Source organism: Eschrichtius robustus, chromosome 17 (genome assembly GCF_028021215.1).
Source record: "Eschrichtius robustus isolate mEscRob2 chromosome 17, mEscRob2.pri, whole genome shotgun sequence".
Taxonomy (NCBI): Eukaryota; Metazoa; Chordata; class Mammalia; order Artiodactyla; family Eschrichtiidae; genus Eschrichtius; species Eschrichtius robustus.
The window spans coordinates 28,424,333-28,443,824 of NC_090840.1; the positions used below are offsets into that span (position 1 = coordinate 28,424,333).

Here is a 19,492-nt window from a genome sequence, read left to right on the forward strand (position 1 = left end):
GGTTATTAAGCTATTTGTAAAATAGCATATCAAGTTACTCCATAAATAAAGAGCAATTGGTTAGCAAGTGTTAACTCACAATGACCTGGATCACACCCTGCCCTGTGTGGGGCCAGATAGACCAGAGGCCCAGCCAGTGTGTAGCATTTATTGTTCTTTCCCATTTCTTAGAGGATAGAGCAGAGGTTAAGAGTATAGACTTTGGAGTCAGGTCTGTGATTGAATTCAGACTCCATAATTTTGCTGTATGACTTTGAGCAAATTACATCATCTTTCTGAACTTATTTTCTCATCTGCTATTGTCAAAATTACATGTATACAGAGCCTGGCATAGTTTCTAGCACATAGTAAGCTCTGGCTATGGTGATCATCATTAGAGTCTCCCAGGGTTCCTGGAGAGAGCGATGGGACAGATAGGAGTCAGCCATACTGTTCTTTACATAAAATGCCTGCAATCATGTTTGTAAATATTTAAAATATTATTTGAAATGCAGATGAAGACCAATTCTTTTTGAGAAAAAAAAAGTATGTAATGATAAAAGGTTTTCCATCCCTTTAATGGGTTAATTCATTCATTCATCGGCTGACAAACTATATTTCAAACATCACTAGATTTCAAACTAGACTCTGATGTATATCTAGGAATGTAATCCTCCTCCATTTCGCCTCCTTTCTAGCTTAGGTTAAGCACACATGAGCTACTTCCAGAGAGAAATCTTTTCTTTTTTTATTCACTCCTATCCCACAGAACGGATTAAAGGCTGGTGACAGATCCAGGCACAGATTTGCTCACTCAGCCCATACTGGTGGACATCAGTTATGTGCTGGGTGCCATGCCAGTTACAGATTAGTACCAATGGCTAAACAGTTCTCCTGCCCCTTTCTGAACTTTGAATCTACACCTGGAAGCCTGTTAGTGACCCCAGATATTCTCTCTAAGACCATTTTCTTCCCGTTCTACACACTCTTTCTGGGGCCCTCCTTCTCTCCTATGATGTCACATACTAACTATGGGTTGATGACTTGACTCCTAAACCTGTATTTCCCCAGATGTCCTCCCTGAGTTCCAGGCCTACATTTCCACCTCTGCCTCCAGCATATCTTCCCCAACATATCCCAACATGACTCGTTAATATATAACTGCTACAACAACTTATTCCCCACCCTGGACTCCCTGTATCTGATGTACTTAGTTATTTATCTAATTCTCTCCACACCCCTAAGGGTTAGGTCTATTATTACCTCCATTTTGTAGATGAGGTCATTGAGGTGCAAAGAAAAGTGGCTTACTTTTCCAAGGCTGTGCAGCCAGAAGGGGGTAGTGTCAGGACCAGAACCTGGCAGTCTGATTCTGGAAGCTGCATTCTCAGCCCTTTGGTACACCCATCTTAAATGTAGGTCACATGTGGGTTACCGTTGCTAAAGAGAATAGATCAGATGGTAGTGTTGTCGCTCCATAATTTTAACTACAAAATCCTATAAATATAGTAGGGGATCATAGTTACAAGTCACTTTGGATTCATAAAAAACACTAGTTTTGCAAAAACAAGGTCCTTGAAGTCATTTCTGCAAAAACCCAATATATGCCAAGGCACAGGGATGTGAGGAAGCAAGATGTCACTTGACGGTGAGCAGTTGGCTCAGCTTGGTTGGAGCATAGAATCTGTAGGCTGAAGTGGTAGCAGACAAAAGGCTGGTAAGGTACTCTAGAACCAGATTTTGAACGAACTTTTAGTTATGTTAAAGGGTTTATTCTGTAGGCAGATAATGGACGTAGGGGTGGGGGAGCAAGGCAGGGAAAGTTCATCTGACGAAATCATTACCAAGAGCCTCTTATGAAGTAGACATGATTCTAAGTATTTGAAATACAGTGAGTTCTTACCTTCAAGGAGTATACAGTCTTAATGGGGAGCCTGGAAAATATGCTCGCAATTTTTAATACATCATGATTGAGTGTTACAGGGGCCTGTTATGGGAACAGTTATGAAGCACTCCTAACCAACCTATGGTGCCTTATAAGGGAATATTTCCTAGAAGCACTCAGATATTTGTAATGAAGGGAATTACATGATCACATTTGTATTGTAGAAAGATAGTTCTGCTAGTAGATATGGCTATTCCAAAGGAATACTGAAGAAGGAAGGTCACAGAGGAGATTATTCTAATAGCCCACATAAAAGTTGATGACCACTTGAACTGTCATAATAATTGAGAGGGAAGAACAGAATGAAGAGGACTTTTGGAAATAGAAACAACAGAACTAGGAGAATCTACTGAAAGTGAGTATTGCTAGAAAGGAGTTAATGAGAAAGATTCTAATCTTTCTAGTTTGATTATCTGGATGGCTGATTATGCCACTCAGTTAGGGATAAAGAAGAGCAGAATTAAAGAAGAAGATGATTAATTTCATTTGGGGCATGTTAAGTTAAAGGTACCTACAATTAGAGTTGTATGGTGAGTGGATATAGCCATGTATAAACAAATTGTGTGATGCTGCAGACTTAAGTTTGTGAATATCCATCATTTGAAGACATTTGAAATCAAACACAATTTCTCAGTAGAACACAGAATGTATAACAAGAGGAAATGCCATAAGTTACATGCAAACAAAATAAAACAAACAAAAGAAATAAACAGACGTGAGGCAGCACACCATGCAAGACATGACCGCAAGAACTTTGGAGCCAGATTGCCTAAATTCAGATCCTACTTCAACCACTCTTCAGCTGTGTGACCTTGTGCAAGATAGTATCTTTGGGTATCAGTTTCCTCCTCTGCAAAATGAGATCTACCTCAGAGGTATCATGATGTTTAAATAAGTCAATGTTGATAAAGCATTTTGAGTAATGTCTGGCCCTTAGTAAATTTTGGTTAGTTTTTTGTTCTTGTTAAATACAAAGTATAATAAATCCTTTAGCCACAAATATTGATCTTCATTTCTTATTTTATTTTATTTCTCTACTGTGTCTTATTTTTCTAAAGGCTGTGATTAGTTTACCTTATTCTACTCTTAATTCTAGCGGGTCCTGAATGAAGAAATATTAAATTCACTACCTATTTCATGTTAAAAGAAAATCCCAGGAAAGATAAAATCAATCCTTTTCTTCGCAGGACAATTACCTTATTAAAAAACTCAGAAAAGTTCTCTCTGGGCATATCACAATGTAATCACCTGTTTCTAAGGATCAAATTGATAAACAATTTTCTCCAAAAGGATGTTTCTTCTAGTACTTTTCTTCTTTTACATTTTTTTCACTTTTCAGAATGAAAATTACAGAAATGAGCTTTTCGTAGATTCAAGCAGTTTCAGCCCTTAGAGTTAACTACCTATCTTTGGCATAGTCATGACCATCAGGGTCCCCTCTGTGGGGACCAAGATTTCCTGCTCCATGTCACCACTGAAAATTCTTGTCTTCATGACTTACAGTGACTAATGCACAATAACCTTGCCTTTCTGCTCAGCTCATAGAGCATCAGCAGACATCTCCCTCCTGGGCCCATTGGAAAGCTTAACAAAAAACTGTCAGGAGCTTCTTATCCAAGCAGAGAGGCAAGTTTAACATTCTTACCAATCTTAATAAACTCTAAGTTAGCTTTTTAACAAGGACTATTGTCTTGAGACTATAGCATAGTGATGGAGATAATAAGTCATAGAAGTTTAGAGACAAGATTGTCCCTATAAGATGAAGGTGTCAGGGATGGCTTTTTAAGTTAGATAAACTCAAAAGATAAATAGAGTTTGATAGCGAAAAGAAGGAATAAAACAATATTCCAGTATAGAAACAAAATTTAAAGACACCAAAGCAAAGCTAAACCAGATTTGTTTGGGCTATATATAGACAAATTTCCTGGAATAAAGTAGTTAGTAATAGAAGTGATAAAGAATAACGTGGAAAGTTGGTGTGAGGCATGTTTGTGAAGAGCTTTCAAATGACAAGCGGAAAAGTTTGGGCATCATTCTGTAGTTATTGAAATCATCAAGAAAGGTGGTGACATGAAAACAGCACTTAGGGGAATTAATCTGTCAGTAGGGTCAGAGACTGAATTGGTGGTGTAGAGAAGGAATTCAAATTATTCTGAACTTTGAAGTCTGGGAGAATATCTTGATAGGTAGCAAAATAAAGAGTGCCACTTTTGAGAAATCGTTTCCAATTCCTTCCCACAATATAATCATATTTCAAGTGATGGCACACTTTTTTTCTGTAAAGATCATATAGTAAATATTTTAAGATTGTGGACGTTCAGTCCCTGTTACAATGACTCAACTTACTACTATAGCACAAAAACAGTCTTAAACAATATATAAATGAATGAGCATGACTGTGTCCCAATGAACTTTATTTATGGACACTGAAATTTGAATTGCATATAATTTTCATAACTCACAAAATATTATTCTTCTTTTGATATTTTCCAAACATTAAAAAATGTAAAAAACACTCTTAGCTTACAGGTTGTGTAAAATCAGGTGGTGAGCAGGATTTGGCCTATAGACTGGAGTTTGCAAACCCCTGGTTTATAGAACATCAGTCAGAACTCTATCCAACATCATTTTGAAAACTTTGGATTCTCTTCTGAGATCTTATATTGAGCACTTGAAAGGAGATGGTTGAAATGGTGAGTCAAGTGGTAAAAGTTGAAGGAGACAACTAAGTAGAGAGTAAGACTAACCATATAAATCACTGGGGTCAGTGGGGCAACATATGTACCTATATGCTCCAATCCAACAGCTACTTACTTCAGAAGAAAAGGGAAAATCAATCAATAAACATTACTTCAAACACATTCTGAACTCAGCATTCTAGTAATTGCACAGGGAAAGGCAAGTGGTGGGTCTTGCCTCTATTCATGTTGATTATGATGCCCGTAAGGAGAGCAGCACAAATGCAGTTTCTAAACAAGTAGTGTGGGTGGCAGCATGGAAGGAAGCTTAGTGTGAGTCCAGTGTATCAAGTTGGAGCAACTCTGAACAAATAATTTACATTTGGAGAGACCAGCTAGGCTGGGATAGGTGATGAGAACTAGCCTGGAAACCGAGCGAAGAGAGAGATAAGAGGAACATAAAGGAAAAATTGACCGGACATTGGTAATTAAGATGTGCAGAATGAAAGGGGAGTCATACATTAAATGTTTTAAAATTTGTTTACTATATTATTCAATGCCACTAAGAAGCATGCAGCAGTGAGAGGCAAGGGGGCCAGTGTAGGCCGTGGGAAATGGAGAACTAGGCGACTGGAGGCTAGCACCTTACACAAGCAAATCACACACGTGCACTAAAGTCTGACTGATGTTAGGCTGAATTATTGGCAAACACGGGGAGAGGGTATTCTATTCACGCCCTCATGTTAGCTATTTCTCAAGTGTTACTAGATGGAAAAATAAGGGAGAAGTGATATCATCATCATGTTGATGTTCCAAATAAGTTAACCGTCTTCTGCATCACGTTATATAGAATCCCCCTCATTTCTTCAAGGTAATTTCTTTTCACCATTTAGCACTAATCGTGTCTTATAAAACAAACATATCCAAACATATTTCACTATTTATCTTCAGTATTTTTCTCTTAGATCTGTTTACCTATCCATATCATAAATGTATGGGAAAAACAAGCACAAAATATGGCCAATAATTTACATGGAGGCGGGAATAATATTGGAATTCAGGAGAGGAAAAGGTTACATAAATATATGCCTCCAACTCTTAACACCAACTATTGGTTTTCTCTGCTTCTTCCTTATATGCTGCTGTTTAGAGGGTTTGCTAGGGCGGCTGCTCCCTAAAAGAGTCTCTCCCTGCTATAATTGTTCACCCAAAGCAGCAGGACATTGGGCAGAGAACCATATCGGCTCAGCCTGTAAGTGGACCAAGGCATATTTCTAATAAGCCATTTTTTATTTGTTGAATTTTAATTTATTCAGTTTTTTAAACAGCAGGTTATCAGTCAGCCATTTTATACACATCAGTGTAGACATGTCAATCCCAATCTCTCAATTCAACACACCACCACCCTACCCCCCGCAGCTTTCCACCCTTGGTGTCCTTACGTTTGTTCTCTACATCTGTGTCTAAATTTCTGCCCTGCAAACCACTTCATCTATACCATTTTTCTAGGTTCCACATATATGTGTTAATATGTGATATTTGTTTTTCTCTTTCTGACTTACTTCACTCTGTATGACAGTCTCTAGATTCATCCATGTTTCCACAAATGACCGAATTTTGTTCCTTTTTTATGGCTGAGTAATATTCCATTGTATATATGTAACACATCTTTTTTTTTTTTAACATCTTTATTGGAGTATAATTGCTTTAAAATGGTGTGTCAGTTTCTGCTTTATAACAAAGTGAATCAGTTATACATATACATATGTCCGCATATCTCTTCCCTCTTGCATCTCCCTCCCTCCCACCCTCCTTATTCCACCCCTCTAGGTGGTCACAAAGCATGGAGCTGATCTCCCTGTGCTATGTGGCTGCTTCCCACTAGCTATCTATTTTCTGTTTGGTACCGTATATATGTCCATGCCACTCTATCACTTTGTCCCAGCTTACTCTTCCCCCTCCCCGTATCCTCAAGTCCATTCTCTAGTAGGTCTGCATTATTATTCCCGTATTGCCCCTAGGTTCTTCTGATCATCTTTTTTCTCTTTTTCTTTTTTTAGATTCCATATATATGTATTAGCATACGGTATTTGTTTTTCTCTTTCTGACTTACTTCACTCTGTATGATAGTCTCTAGGTCCATCCACCTCACTACAAATAACTTAGTTTCATTCCTTTTTATGGATGAGTAATATTCCATTGTATATAGGTACCACTTCTTCTTTATCCATTTGTCTGTCGATGGGCATATAGGTTGGTTCCATGACCTGGCTATTGTAAACAGTACTGCAATGAATATTGGGGTGCATGTGTCTTTTTGAATTATGGTTTTCTCTGGGTAAATGCCCAGAAGTTGGATTGCTGGGTCATATGGTAATTCTATTTTTAGTTTTTTAAGGAACCTCCATACTGTTCTCCATAGTGGCTGTATCAATTTACATTCACACCAACAGTGCAAGAGAGTTCCCTTTTTTCCATACCCTCTCCAGAATTTGTTGTTTGTAGATATTCTGATATGCCCATTCTAACTGGTATGAGGTGTTACCTCACTGTAGTTTTGTTTTGCATTTCTCTAATAATTAGTGATATTGAGCAGTTTTTCATGTGCTTCTTGGCCATCTGTATGTCTTCTTTGGAGAAATGTCTATTTAGGTCTTCTGCCCATTTTTGGATTGGGTGGTTTGTTTTTTTAATATTGAGCTGCATGAGCTGTTTATATATTTTGGAGATTAATACTTTGTTGATTCGTTTGCAAGTATTTTCTCCCATTTTGAGGGCTGTCTTTTTGTCTTGTTTGTAGTTTCCTTTGTTTGCAAAAGCTTTTAAGTTTCATTAGGTCCAATTTGTTTATTTTTGTTTTTATATCCATTTCTCTAGGAGGTGGTCAAAAAGGATCTTGCTGTGAATTATGTAATAGAATATTCTGCCCATGTTTTCCTCTATGAGTTTTATAGTGTCTGGACTTACATTTAGGCCTTTAATCCATTTTGAGTTTACTTTTGTGCATGGTGTTAGGGAGTGTTCTAATTTCATACTTTTACATGTAGCTGTCCAGTTTGGCCAGCACCACTTATTGAAGAGACTGTCTTTTCTCCATGGTATATCCTTGCCTCCTTTGTCATACATTAGTTGACCACAGGTGTGTGGGTTTATCTCTGGGCTTTCTATCCTGTTCCATTGAACTATATTTCTGTTTTTGTGCCAGTACAATATTGACCTGATTACTGTAGCTTTGTAGTATAGTCCGAAGTCAGGGAGTCTCATTCCTCCAACTCCGTCTTTTTCACTCAAGCCTGTTTTGGCTATTCGAGGTCTTTTGTGTCTCCATACAACTTGTAAGATTTTTTGTTCTAGTTTTGTAAAAAATGTCATTGGTAATTTGATAGGGATTGCATTGAATCTGTAGATTGCATTGGGTAGTATAGTCATTTTCACAATATCGATTCCTCCAATCCAAGAACGTGTTGTATCTCTCCATCTGTTGGTATTATCTTTAATTTCTTTCAACAGTGTCATATACTTTTCTGCCTATAGGCCTTTTGTCTCCCTATGTAGGTTTATTCCTATGTATTTTATTCTTTTTGTTGCAATGGTAAATGGGAGTGTTTCCTTAATTTCTCTTTCAGATTTTTCATCATTAGTGTATAGGAATGCAAGAGATTTCAGTGCATTCATTTTGTATCCTGCAACTTTACCAAATTCATTGATTAGCTCTAGTAGTTTTCTGGTGGCATCTTTAGGATTCTCTATGTATAGTATCATGTCATCTGCAAACAGTGACAGTTTTACTTCTTCTTTTCCAATTTGGATTCCTTTTATTCCTTTTTCTTCTCTGATTGCCGTGGCTAGGACTTCCAAAACTATGTTAAATAATATTGGTGAGAGTGGACATCCTTGTCTTGTTCCTGATCTTAGTGGAAATGCTTTCAGTTTTTCACCATTGAGAATGATGTTTGCCGTGGGTTTGTCATGTATGGCCTTTATTATGTTGAGGTAGGTTCCTTCTATGCCCACTTTCTGGAGAGTTTTTATCATAAATGTGTGTTGAAATTTGTCTAAAGCTTTTTCTGCATCTATTGAGGATATCATATGGTTTTTATCCTTCAATTTGTTAATATGATGTGTCACATTGATTAATTTGCGTATATTGAAGAATCCTTGCATCCTTAGGATAAATCCCACTTGATCATGGTGTATGATCCTTTTAACGTGTTGTTGGATTCAGTTTGTTAGGATTTTGTTGAGGATTTTTGCTTCTATATTCATCAGTGATATTAGTCTGTACTTTTCTTTTTTTGTAGTATCTTTGTCTGGTTTTGGTATCAGGGTGATGGTGGCCTCATAGAATGAGTTTGGGAGTGTTCCTCCCTCTGCAATTTTTTGGAAGAGTTTGAGAAGGATGGGTGTTAGCTCTTCTCTAAATGTTTGATAGAATTCACCCGTGAAACCATCTGGTCCTGGACTTTTGTTTGTTGGATGATTTTTAATCACAGTCTCAGTTTTAGTGCTTGCGATTGGTCTGTTCATATTTTCTATTTCTTCCTGGTTCAGTCTAGGAAGGTTATACCTTTCTAAGAATTTATGCATTTCTTCCAAGTTGTCCATTTTATTGGCATAGGGTTTCTTGTAGTAGTCTCTTAGGATGCTTTGTATTTCTGTGGTGTCTGTTGTAAATTCTCCTTTCTCATTTCTAACTTTATTGATTTGAGTCCTCTCCATCTTCTTCTTGATGAGTCTGGCTAATGGTTTATCAATTTTGTTCATGTTCTCAAAGAACCAGCTTTTAGTTTTATTGATCGTTGCTATTGTTTTCTTTGTTTCTATTTCATTTATTTCTGCTCTGATCTTTATGATTTCTTTCATTCTTCTAACTGTGGGTTTTGTTTCTTCTTTCTCTAGTTCCTTTAGGTGTAAGGTTAGTTTTTTATTTGAGATTTTTCTTGTTTCTTGAGGTAGGATTGTATTGCTATAAACTTCCCTCTTAGAACTGCTTTTGCTGCATCCCATAGGTTTTTGATCATCGTGTTTACATTGTCATTTGTCTCTAGGTATTTTTTTATTTCCTCTTTGATTTCTTCAGTGATCTCTTGGTTATTTAGTAACCTATTGTTTAGCCTCCATGTGTTTGTGTTTTTTACATTTTTTCCCTGTAATTGATTTCTAATCCCATAGTGTTGTGGTAAGAAAAGATGCTTGATATGATTTCAATTTTCTTAAATTTACTGAGGCTTGATTTGTGACCCAAGATGTGATCTATCCTGGAGAATGATCCATGCGCACTTGAGAAGAAAGTGTAATCTGCTGTTTTTGGATGGAATGTCCTATAAATGTCAACTAAATCTATCTGGTCTATTGTGTCATTTAAAGTTTGTGTTTCCTTATTAATTTTCTGTTTGGCTGATCTGCCCATTGGTTTAAGTTAGGTGTTAAAGTCTCCCACTCTTATTGTGTTACTGTCTATTTCCTCTTTTATAGCTGTTAGCAGTTGCCTTATGTATTGATGTGCTTCTATGTTGAGTGCATATATATTTATAATTGTTATATCTTCTTCTTGGATTGATCCCTTGATCATTATGTAGTGTCCTTCCTTGTCTCTTGTAACATTCTCTTTTTTTAAATCTATTTTATCTGATATGAGTATTGTTGCTCCAGCTTTCCTTTGATTTCCATTTGCATGGAATTTCTTTTTCCATCCCTCACTTTCAGTCTGAATGTGTCCCTAGGTTTGAAGTGGATCTCTTGTAGATAGCATATATATGGGTCTTGTTTTTGTATCCATCCAGCAAGCTTGTGTGTTTTGGTTGAAGCATTTAATCCATTCACATTTAAGGTAATTATCGATATGTATGTTCCTATTACCATTTTCTTAGTTGTTATGGGTTTGTTTTTGTAGGTTCTTTTCTTCTCTTGTGTTTCCCACTTAGAGAAGTTCCTTTAGCATTTGTTGTAGAGCTGGTTTGGTGGTGCTGAATTCTCTTAGCTTTTGTTTGTCTGTAAAGCTTTTGATTTCTCCATTGAATCTGGATGAGATCCTTGCTGGGTTGATTCATCTTGGTTGTAGGTTCTTCCCTTTCATCACTTTAAGTATACCATGCCACTCCCTTCTGGCTTGTAGTGTTTTTGCTGAGTAATCAGCTGTTATCCTTATGGGAGTTCCCTTGTATGTTATTTTTTATTTTTCCCTAGCTGCTTTCAATAATTTTTCTTTGTCTTTGGTTTTGCCAATTTGATTACTTTGTGTCTTGGCGTGTTTCTCCTTGGGTTTATTCTGTATGCGACTCTCTGCACTTCCTGGACTTGAGTGGCTATTTCCTTTCCCATGTTAAGGAAGTTTTCAACTATAATCTCTTCAAATATTTTCTCGGGTGCTTTCTCTCTCTCTTCTCCTTCTGGGACCCCTATAACACGAATGTTGGTGTGTTTAATGTTGTCCCAGAGGTCTCTTAGGCTGTCTTCATTTCTTTTCATTCTTTTTCTTTGTTGTGTTCCAAAGCAGTGAATTCCACCATTCTGTCTTCCAGGTCACTTATCTGTTCTTCTGCCTCAGTTATTCTGCTGTTGATTCTTTCTAGTGTAGTTTTCATTTCAGTTATTGTGTTGGTAATATCTGTCTGTTTGTTCTTTAATTCTTCTAGATCTTTGTTAAACATTTCTTGCATATTCTCATTCTTTGCCTCCATTCTTTTTCTGAGGTCCTGTATCATCTTCACTATCATTATTCTGAATTTTTTTTCTGGACGGTTGCCTATCTCCACTTCATTTAGTTGTTTTTCTGGGGTTTTATCTTGTTCCTTCATCTGCTACATAGCCCTCTGCTTTTTCATCTTGTCTATATTTCTGTGAATGTGTTTTTTGTTCCACAGGCTGCAGTATTGTAGTTCTTCTTGCTTCTGCTGTCTGCCCTCTTGTGGATGAGGCTATCCTAAGCCATTTTTTATATACACTGAATGAAATAAGACAAAAAAGGGGTTATTGTCTTCATTGTTTAGACTCATATAAAAGTAAAGTCTTTTGACTTAATTCTACGGTAGTCTCATTAGTTTTCCATGCCAAAGCATAATCAGCTGCTGCTCAGTAAATGTTTTCTGCCAAATTAAATTTCTTGCCATTTTCCTACAACTATTTATATATTAATAAAATAGTTTAAAACATGAATGCTTCTTAAAAATTGTAAACACTAAGGTTTAGATTAAAATGTCCTCAGCATTTGCCTACATTTAACACTTAATCATAAGTTTAAAAACTTACACCTACCAACTGGTCTCCTTAATTATTAATTAGGAAATGTTTAGAAGTAGATAATTTCCTGATTTATTTACCTTTTGCAAAGATATAGTTAATTTATGAAATCAGAAAATTAGCTGGAAGCAATCCTAGCCTATTTTTTAGTGGAGAAAGTAAGACCCAGAAGGTTTTTAGTGGTTTTCTCAAGATGTCACAACTAGCCAGAGGCTTCAGGATTACAATTTTCCTTTAATATATTAGGAGGTACAAAGAATACCTGGTTCTTTGGAGACACAAAGGAGGCAGGAGAACCCTAATCTGTGACCTAGCTTCCCCTGCCCTAAGTTGCGTTGCTGCCAATAAATGACCATGAATGGTATGCTGCTTCTTTCTTCATTACAAAATATTTACTGTAAACAAATTATTTGGTCAATATTTAACCAAATATATTATAAATTGTTTCACTACTACAACTATAAATAGATGTATTAAAAATTCTACAAATTGCTGTAAAAAAGAAAATAAGTAAATATAGAGAGTTCAAATCAGAATTAGACTAGCAATATTATTATCTTAATTAAATTCTATGTTTCCATTCCATGTCTCTCTCATTTTATTTAGCCTCTGCATTAATCCAGGCAGAAATTGAATTAGTCCAGATTAGGTCTTAATATATTATTTGTAGCTTTTTACTAGAGCCAAATTGTGCATTTTCATCCAAACAGGTATAATAATTCTGTCAGATTCATATAAAAGCAATTTTAAGCGTACAGCAAATTGTTATATTAAAATAAATTTTTCGTATCTTTTTTCATAGACTTGAGTCAAAGGAGCCTTTCCTGTCTGTTGGGTGAGTATATGTTTAAATTTTTAAAATCTCAATTCTCTAATTGATTTTTAATTCAAATTAACAAGGTCTTCCGAGACAGTACTTTCAGTCCTTTTAAGCCCATATTCAAAGTCATAATCTACCATTGATTCATCATTTCCTTAGCAATAAGGCTATCTACCTTTAAAAGACAACTAAAATGCTCTCTGGGCTGCTTTCTGATCTCAGAAATTTAACTAATGAATGTATATGAAATCCTGTATCCTATGTAAATCTAAAAAGGTACACAGTGATTATCTCATTACGTAAAAGTGTGCTCTGATTGGTTTTAAAAATTCCTCTGAACCACAGCTTCAGTATTCCTAGTCTGTCTATTCATTTTTGTACTGTTTCCTTTAAATTTACTCTATTCAGTATCTCTTCCCCCTTTTTCTCTAAATCTGTATCCAAAATCTTTTTTTTTTTTCCCCTTTCTTTCATTTCCCTTTTATTTCTCTGCTGCTCACACTTACTGCTTCTCTGAACACAAAGCTGAAAAACCCTGAAGCAGATTAAGTAAGACTAATGCTTGCCCTCTCTGATAGTATCGTTCGGAGTTGCAGTACATGTTCTAATAATAATATACTGTTGACAAGAATATGTATGTATTATTTTTAGCCATTTAGCTAATTAAGACTCGGCAAAGATGTTTTTACTGATCTATTACATAATCCTTTGACTAACATATTAAAATGTTTTATTAAGGGACTTCTGCTTCATTATGGTTGATGTTATAAAGTATCAAAAAGCATTGGAAGATATGACATCTAGTTTAGAAGAAATCATGCTGTATTTGATAAGAAAAAAAGCCACACACACACATAGGCAGTCATGACCAGAAACATAGGATGGGGTTAGATTTTTAAATGATGACATCAGTTTTCTTTTATTACTTTGCTTACAGCCAATGAATATTTCTGTCACTCATTGAACAACATGGTTCCCTCTGCCCTTCTACTCCTCATAAAAGCTTTTCAGAAGACCATTTGAATCACAGGAATCAAAATAATTGTTAGGGGTTCTGGGAGAGAAAAACAGTAAATGCATTTATTGGATGACTTCATGAAAAATGAAAGGTCAAGTTGATCTGGCTCAAAAAAATCATTAGCACATGCTTCTTTCATTGATCATCAGATCCTATTTTTAAAAACTTTTAAGCCTGAAGTAATCTTTTGTTTTGAATGCATATGTGTCCTGTCCTCAAGTCCGGAGGCTGGAATAGCTTCTCGTTATGCCTCAGTGCAGTTGTTCTGCAGCATTTCCTGTTCTGTCGATTACTTTGAGGTGGAATCCAGTTTTTATTGCAAACCTCTGTTTTACGAGGGCAGATGCTCAGTAGTCTTTGTTTTAAACTTATCAGGAGTTTAGAACTCAGTATTAGAGCACTGAGAAAAAGTTTCTTCAAAAGAATGATCTATCACTCAACAAATACTACTCAAAATGGGAAAACTGGCATGGCAGTAAGAAGATATTGATTTCCTTAGATTTGTCTTAAAATAAGTGGGGGAAACAAGCAACCCAAATAGTTCTGCTGACTGGATACTTTAATTTATAGCTAAATGTCTCCATTCTCCTGTAAGAAAATGATTTTGAATAAGATTGTCCAAAAGTATGTATGAATCTCTCTCCTGACCCTGTTCAGTAAGAGGAAAGGGTGATAATGAACATAATGGACACATATGAGCCTAGGCAACAGGTAATCTACTATAAGAACCATGATTCAAATTTGTGTCTTTAATTTCGTCACTTGCCAAAGGGAATAAATATGCATGATGTACTATCTATGGTATCAGTTGACATGTGAGTATTTAAGGTCGAGTTTTTCTAGAGCCCTGCATATCTTCTTACATTGATTTTAATTCTATGTTCAATAAAATTACGTTAATGAATAAATCAGTACTAAATATTGCACACTTCAGTCCATTGCCTGACAGTGTCTGAAATCACTTGTTAATATATATGTACTTCTAGAAGTTGTTTCACCATCAGAGACTCTGACACTTACAAGCTACTTTTATTAATTTGGTCAGTTACTTAAACTCCCAAACCTCAGGTCCCTAATCTGTGCAATGGAGATCAAAAAAGAATATTTAAATCAAGGATTTAGCACCGTTCTTGGCACATAGTAATTGTTCATAAATGTCAGCTATTATTACAGTTATGGAAGGTATATTCATATATAATGTTCTAAAAACTCAATCACAGAGGTCTGAAATAGTTTAGAGAATAAAACTCCACTTCTGTAGGCTGTGTTTTGAGTTGCATGGAGAAAATAAAAGAAGTTTTTATAATGGGGAGAAAAAAATGAAAATTGTGAATGGAATAAACATGAGTACCAATATTTGGCTTCATATTTTAATGATGAATACTAACAATTGTTATTTAAAATTTTTATTGGACCTGAAGAAACAAGAAACATCTCAAAAAAACAACCTAACCTTACACCTAAAGCAATTAGAGAAAGAAGAACAAAAAAACCCTAAAGTTAGCAGAAGGAAAGAAATCAAGAGATCAGATCAGAAATAAATGAAAAAGAAATGAAGGAAACGATAGCAAAGATCAATAAAACGAAAAGCTGGTTCTTTGAGAAGATAAACAAAATTGATAAACCATTAGCCAGACTTATCAAGAAATAAACGGAGAAAACTCAAATCAATATAATTAGAAATGAAAAAGGAGAAGTAACAACTGACACTGCAGAAATACAAATGATCATGAGAGATTACTACAAGCAACTATATGCCAATAAAATGGACAACCTGGAAAAAATGAACAAATTCTTAGAAATGCACAACCTTCCCAGACTGAACCAGGAAGAAATAGAAAATATGAACAGACTAATCACAAGCACTGAAATTGAAACTGTGATTAAAAACCTTCCAACAAACAAAAGCCCAGGACCAGATGGCTTCACAGGCGAATTCTATCAAACATTTAGAGAAGAGCTCACACCTATCCTTCTCAAACTCTTCCAAAATATTGCAGAGGGAGGAACACTCCCCAACTCATTCTATGAGGCCACCATCACCCTGATACCAAAACCAGACAAAGATGTCACAAAGAAAAAAAACTACAGGCCAATATCACTGATGGACATAGATGCAAAAATCCTCAACAAAATACTAGTAAACAGAATCCAACAGCACATTAAAAGGATCATACACTATGATCAAGTGGGGTTTATCCCAGGAATGAAAGGATTCTTCAATATATACAAATCAATCAACGTGATACCCCATATTAACAAATTGAAGGAGAAAAACCATATGATCATCTCAATAGATGCAGAGAAAGCTTTCAACAAAATTCAACACCCATTTGTGATAAAAACCCACCAGAAAGTAAGCATAAAGGGAGCTTTCCTCAACATAATAAAGACCATATATGACAAACCCACAGCCAACATCGTCCTCAATGGTGAAAAACTGAAACCATTTCCAGTACGATCAGGAATAAGACAAGGTTGCTCACTCTCACCACTATTATTCAACATAGTTTTGGAAGTCTTAGCAACAGCAATCACAGAAGAAAAATAAATAAAAGGAATCCAAATTGGAAAAGAGGAAGTAAAACTGTCACTGTTTGCAGATGACATGATGCTATACATAGAGAATCCTAAAGATGCTACCAGAAAACTACTAGAGCTAATCAATGAATTTGGTAAAGTAGCAAGATACAAAATTAATGCACAGAAATCTCTTGCATTCCTATACACTAATGATGAAAAATCTGAAAGTGAAATTAAAAAAACACTCCCATTTACCATTGCAACAAAAAGAATAAAATATCTAGGAATAAACCTACCTAAGGGGACAGAAGACCTGTATGAAGAAAATTATGACACTGATGAAAGAAATTAAAGATGATACAAATAGATGGAGAGATATACCATGTTCTTGGATTGGAAGAATCAACATTGTGAAAATGACTCTACTACACCAAGCAATCTACAGATTCAATGCAATCCCTATCAAACTACCAATGGCATTTTTCACAGAACTAGAAGAAAATATTTCACAGTTTGTATGGAAACACAGAAGACCCCGAATACCAAAAGCAATCTTGAGAACAAAAACCGGAGGTGGAGGAATCAGGTTCCCTGACTTCAGACTATCCTATAAAGCTACAGTAATCAAGACAGTATGGGACTGGCACAAAAACAGAAATATAGATCAATGGAACAGGATAGAAAGCCCAGAGATAAACCCACACACCTATGTTCACTTTATCTTTGATAAAGGAGGCAAGAATATACAATGGAGAAAAGACAGCTTCTTCAATAAGTGGTGCTGGGAAAACTGGACAGCTACATGTAAAAGAATGAAATTAGGACACTCCGTAACACCATACACAAAAATAAACTCAAAATGGATTAAAGACCTAAATGTAAGGCCAGACACTATAAAACTCTTAGAGGGAAACATAGGCAGAACACTCTATGACATAAATCACAGCAAGATCCTTTTTGGCCCACCTCCTAGAGAAATGAAAATAAAAACAAAAATAAACAAATGGGATCTAATGAAATTTAAAAGCTTTTGCACAGCAAAGGAAACAATAAACAAGACAAAAAGACAACCCTCAGATGGGAGAAAATATTTGCAAATGAAGCAACTGACAAAGGATTAATCTCCAAAATTTACAAGCAACTCATGCAGCTCAATATCAAAAAAACAAACCACCCAATCCAAAAATGGGCAGAAGACCTAAACAGACATTTCTCCAAAGAAGATATACAGATTGCCAACAACTACATGAAAGAATGCTCAACATCATTAATCATTAGAGAAATGCAAATCAAAACTACAGTGAGATATCATCTCACACCGGTCAGAATGGCCATCAACAAAAACTCTACAAACAACAAATACTGGAGGGGGTGTGGAGAAAAGAGAACCCTCTTGCACTGTTGGTGGGAATGTAAATTGATACAGACACTATGGAGAGCAGTATGGACATTCCTTAAATGCTAAAAATAGAACTATCATACAACCCAGCAATCCCACTACTGGGCATATACACTGAGAAAACTATAATTCAAAAAGAGTAATGTACCAAAATGTTCATTGCAGCTCTATTTACAATAGCCAGGACATGGAAGCAACCTAAGTGTCCATCAACAGATGAATGGATAAAGAAGATGTGGCACATATATACAATGGAATATTACTCAGCCATTAAAAAGAATGAAACTGAGTTTTTTGTAGTGAGGTGGCTGGACCTAGAGACTGTCTTATGGAGTGAAGTAAGTCAGAAAGAGAAAAACAAATACTGTATGCAAACACATATATAGGGAAACTAAAAAAAGAAAATAAATGATCAGAAGAACCTAGGGGCAAGACTGGAATAAAGATGCAGACCTACTAGAGAATGGACTTGAGGATACGGGGAGGGGGAAAAGTAAGCTGGGACAAAGTGAGAGAGTGACATGGACATATATACACTAAAAATGCAAAATAGATAGCTAGCGGGAAGCAGTCCCATAGCGCAGGGTGATCAGCTCGGTGCTTTGTGACCACCTAGAGGGGTGGGATAGGGAGGGTGGGAGGGAGGGAGATGCAAGAGGGAAGAGATACGGGGACATATGTATATGTATAACTGATTAACTTTGTTATAAAGCAGAAACTGACACACCATTGTAAAGCGATTATACTCCAATAAAGATGTTAAAAAAATAAAATAAAATAAAATTTTAATGGGGAGAAATATTGATAAAATTTTAATGTGCATCTCTTCTTAATGTAAATTAGGGAGCAAAATTCTTCCTTTGAAAAATGTGCTACAGTAATCATGAAATAAAATATTTAAGTGTCACAAACATAAATTCAAATTAAATATGCCAGCAGAAAAATTTGTCAGAGAAAGTTATAACACAAGGAAGTATTTGCTTATTGAAAAAGGTTGGGGACTTGTGAAACGAAATTAAGTGAAATTTCAGATCTTAGACCTTCAACTATGTGGTGATATAAGAGGAACTTTCTTTCCTATGCACCAGTAAATTATTAGTAAAATAATGTAATTAAAAAAATTAAAAACTAACCTTTATCCTGGAGTGAGGCATTAAGGCTCATCCCAGAGTCTGATTCTGTTAATTCAGGTAGGTCAATAGATGCAGTGTTTTCCAAGGCTATCTAGGCAATTCTGATACCAACCAGGGCTGGAATCACTGTCTACATCATGTATGCAGCCTCCCTCATCCTTTCCTTACAAGCATACACAGGTTGTTCTTGCAGACATTTATGGTCTCTGGAATCTCTTCAGAAAATCTTTGAAATACAACTTCCCACGGTCTCTCTCTGTTTTGGATATATATGGCGGAATTGGACACATTGATCGAGAACTGTCTTGGAGTTCATCCATCAGAGACCAGGATAGATGTAAACAGATGAAAAGGTGTGCCATGGAGGTCACCATGGTGCCTAGGGAACACACTGCCTATGTTCATTCTAATGTTTTCCTAGACCTAAGGTTGGGATTATATTTTTAAATACTATAGCTTAATATTTAATAAATATTCTATTACATGAAAATAAAATGTTTTATATTAAAATTATTATAAATATATTTAATATAAATAAATTTTATGTAACATATGTATTACATATGTAAATTCATTAAAATATATCATAAAATACATTTTATTATAAATATAATAAATTTAAATAATAGATTTAAAAATTCAAGTTCTTTCCTATCTAACTCACCTAAAAGTAAAAAAAAAAAAAATCAATCGACTGTTTTTTAGAGAGGAGCTTGGACTTGAGCGCTAAATGAGTACTAGATGTTTGATATTCTACT

The 19,492-nt window shown here is 35.6% G+C and overlaps 1 protein-coding gene across 1 annotated transcript in view; it reads left to right on the plus strand.

The window, feature by feature from the left end:
• RALYL (RALY RNA binding protein like) overlaps positions 1-19,492 on the plus strand; it is a 532,902-nt gene that overhangs the window by 412,299 nt on the left and 101,111 nt on the right. Inside the window, exon 4 of the mRNA XM_068525481.1 lies at positions 12,644-12,676. Coding sequence (XP_068381582.1) covers positions 12,644-12,676 — 33 coding nt within the window. The remainder of the gene's footprint in view (positions 1-12,643; positions 12,677-19,492) is intronic.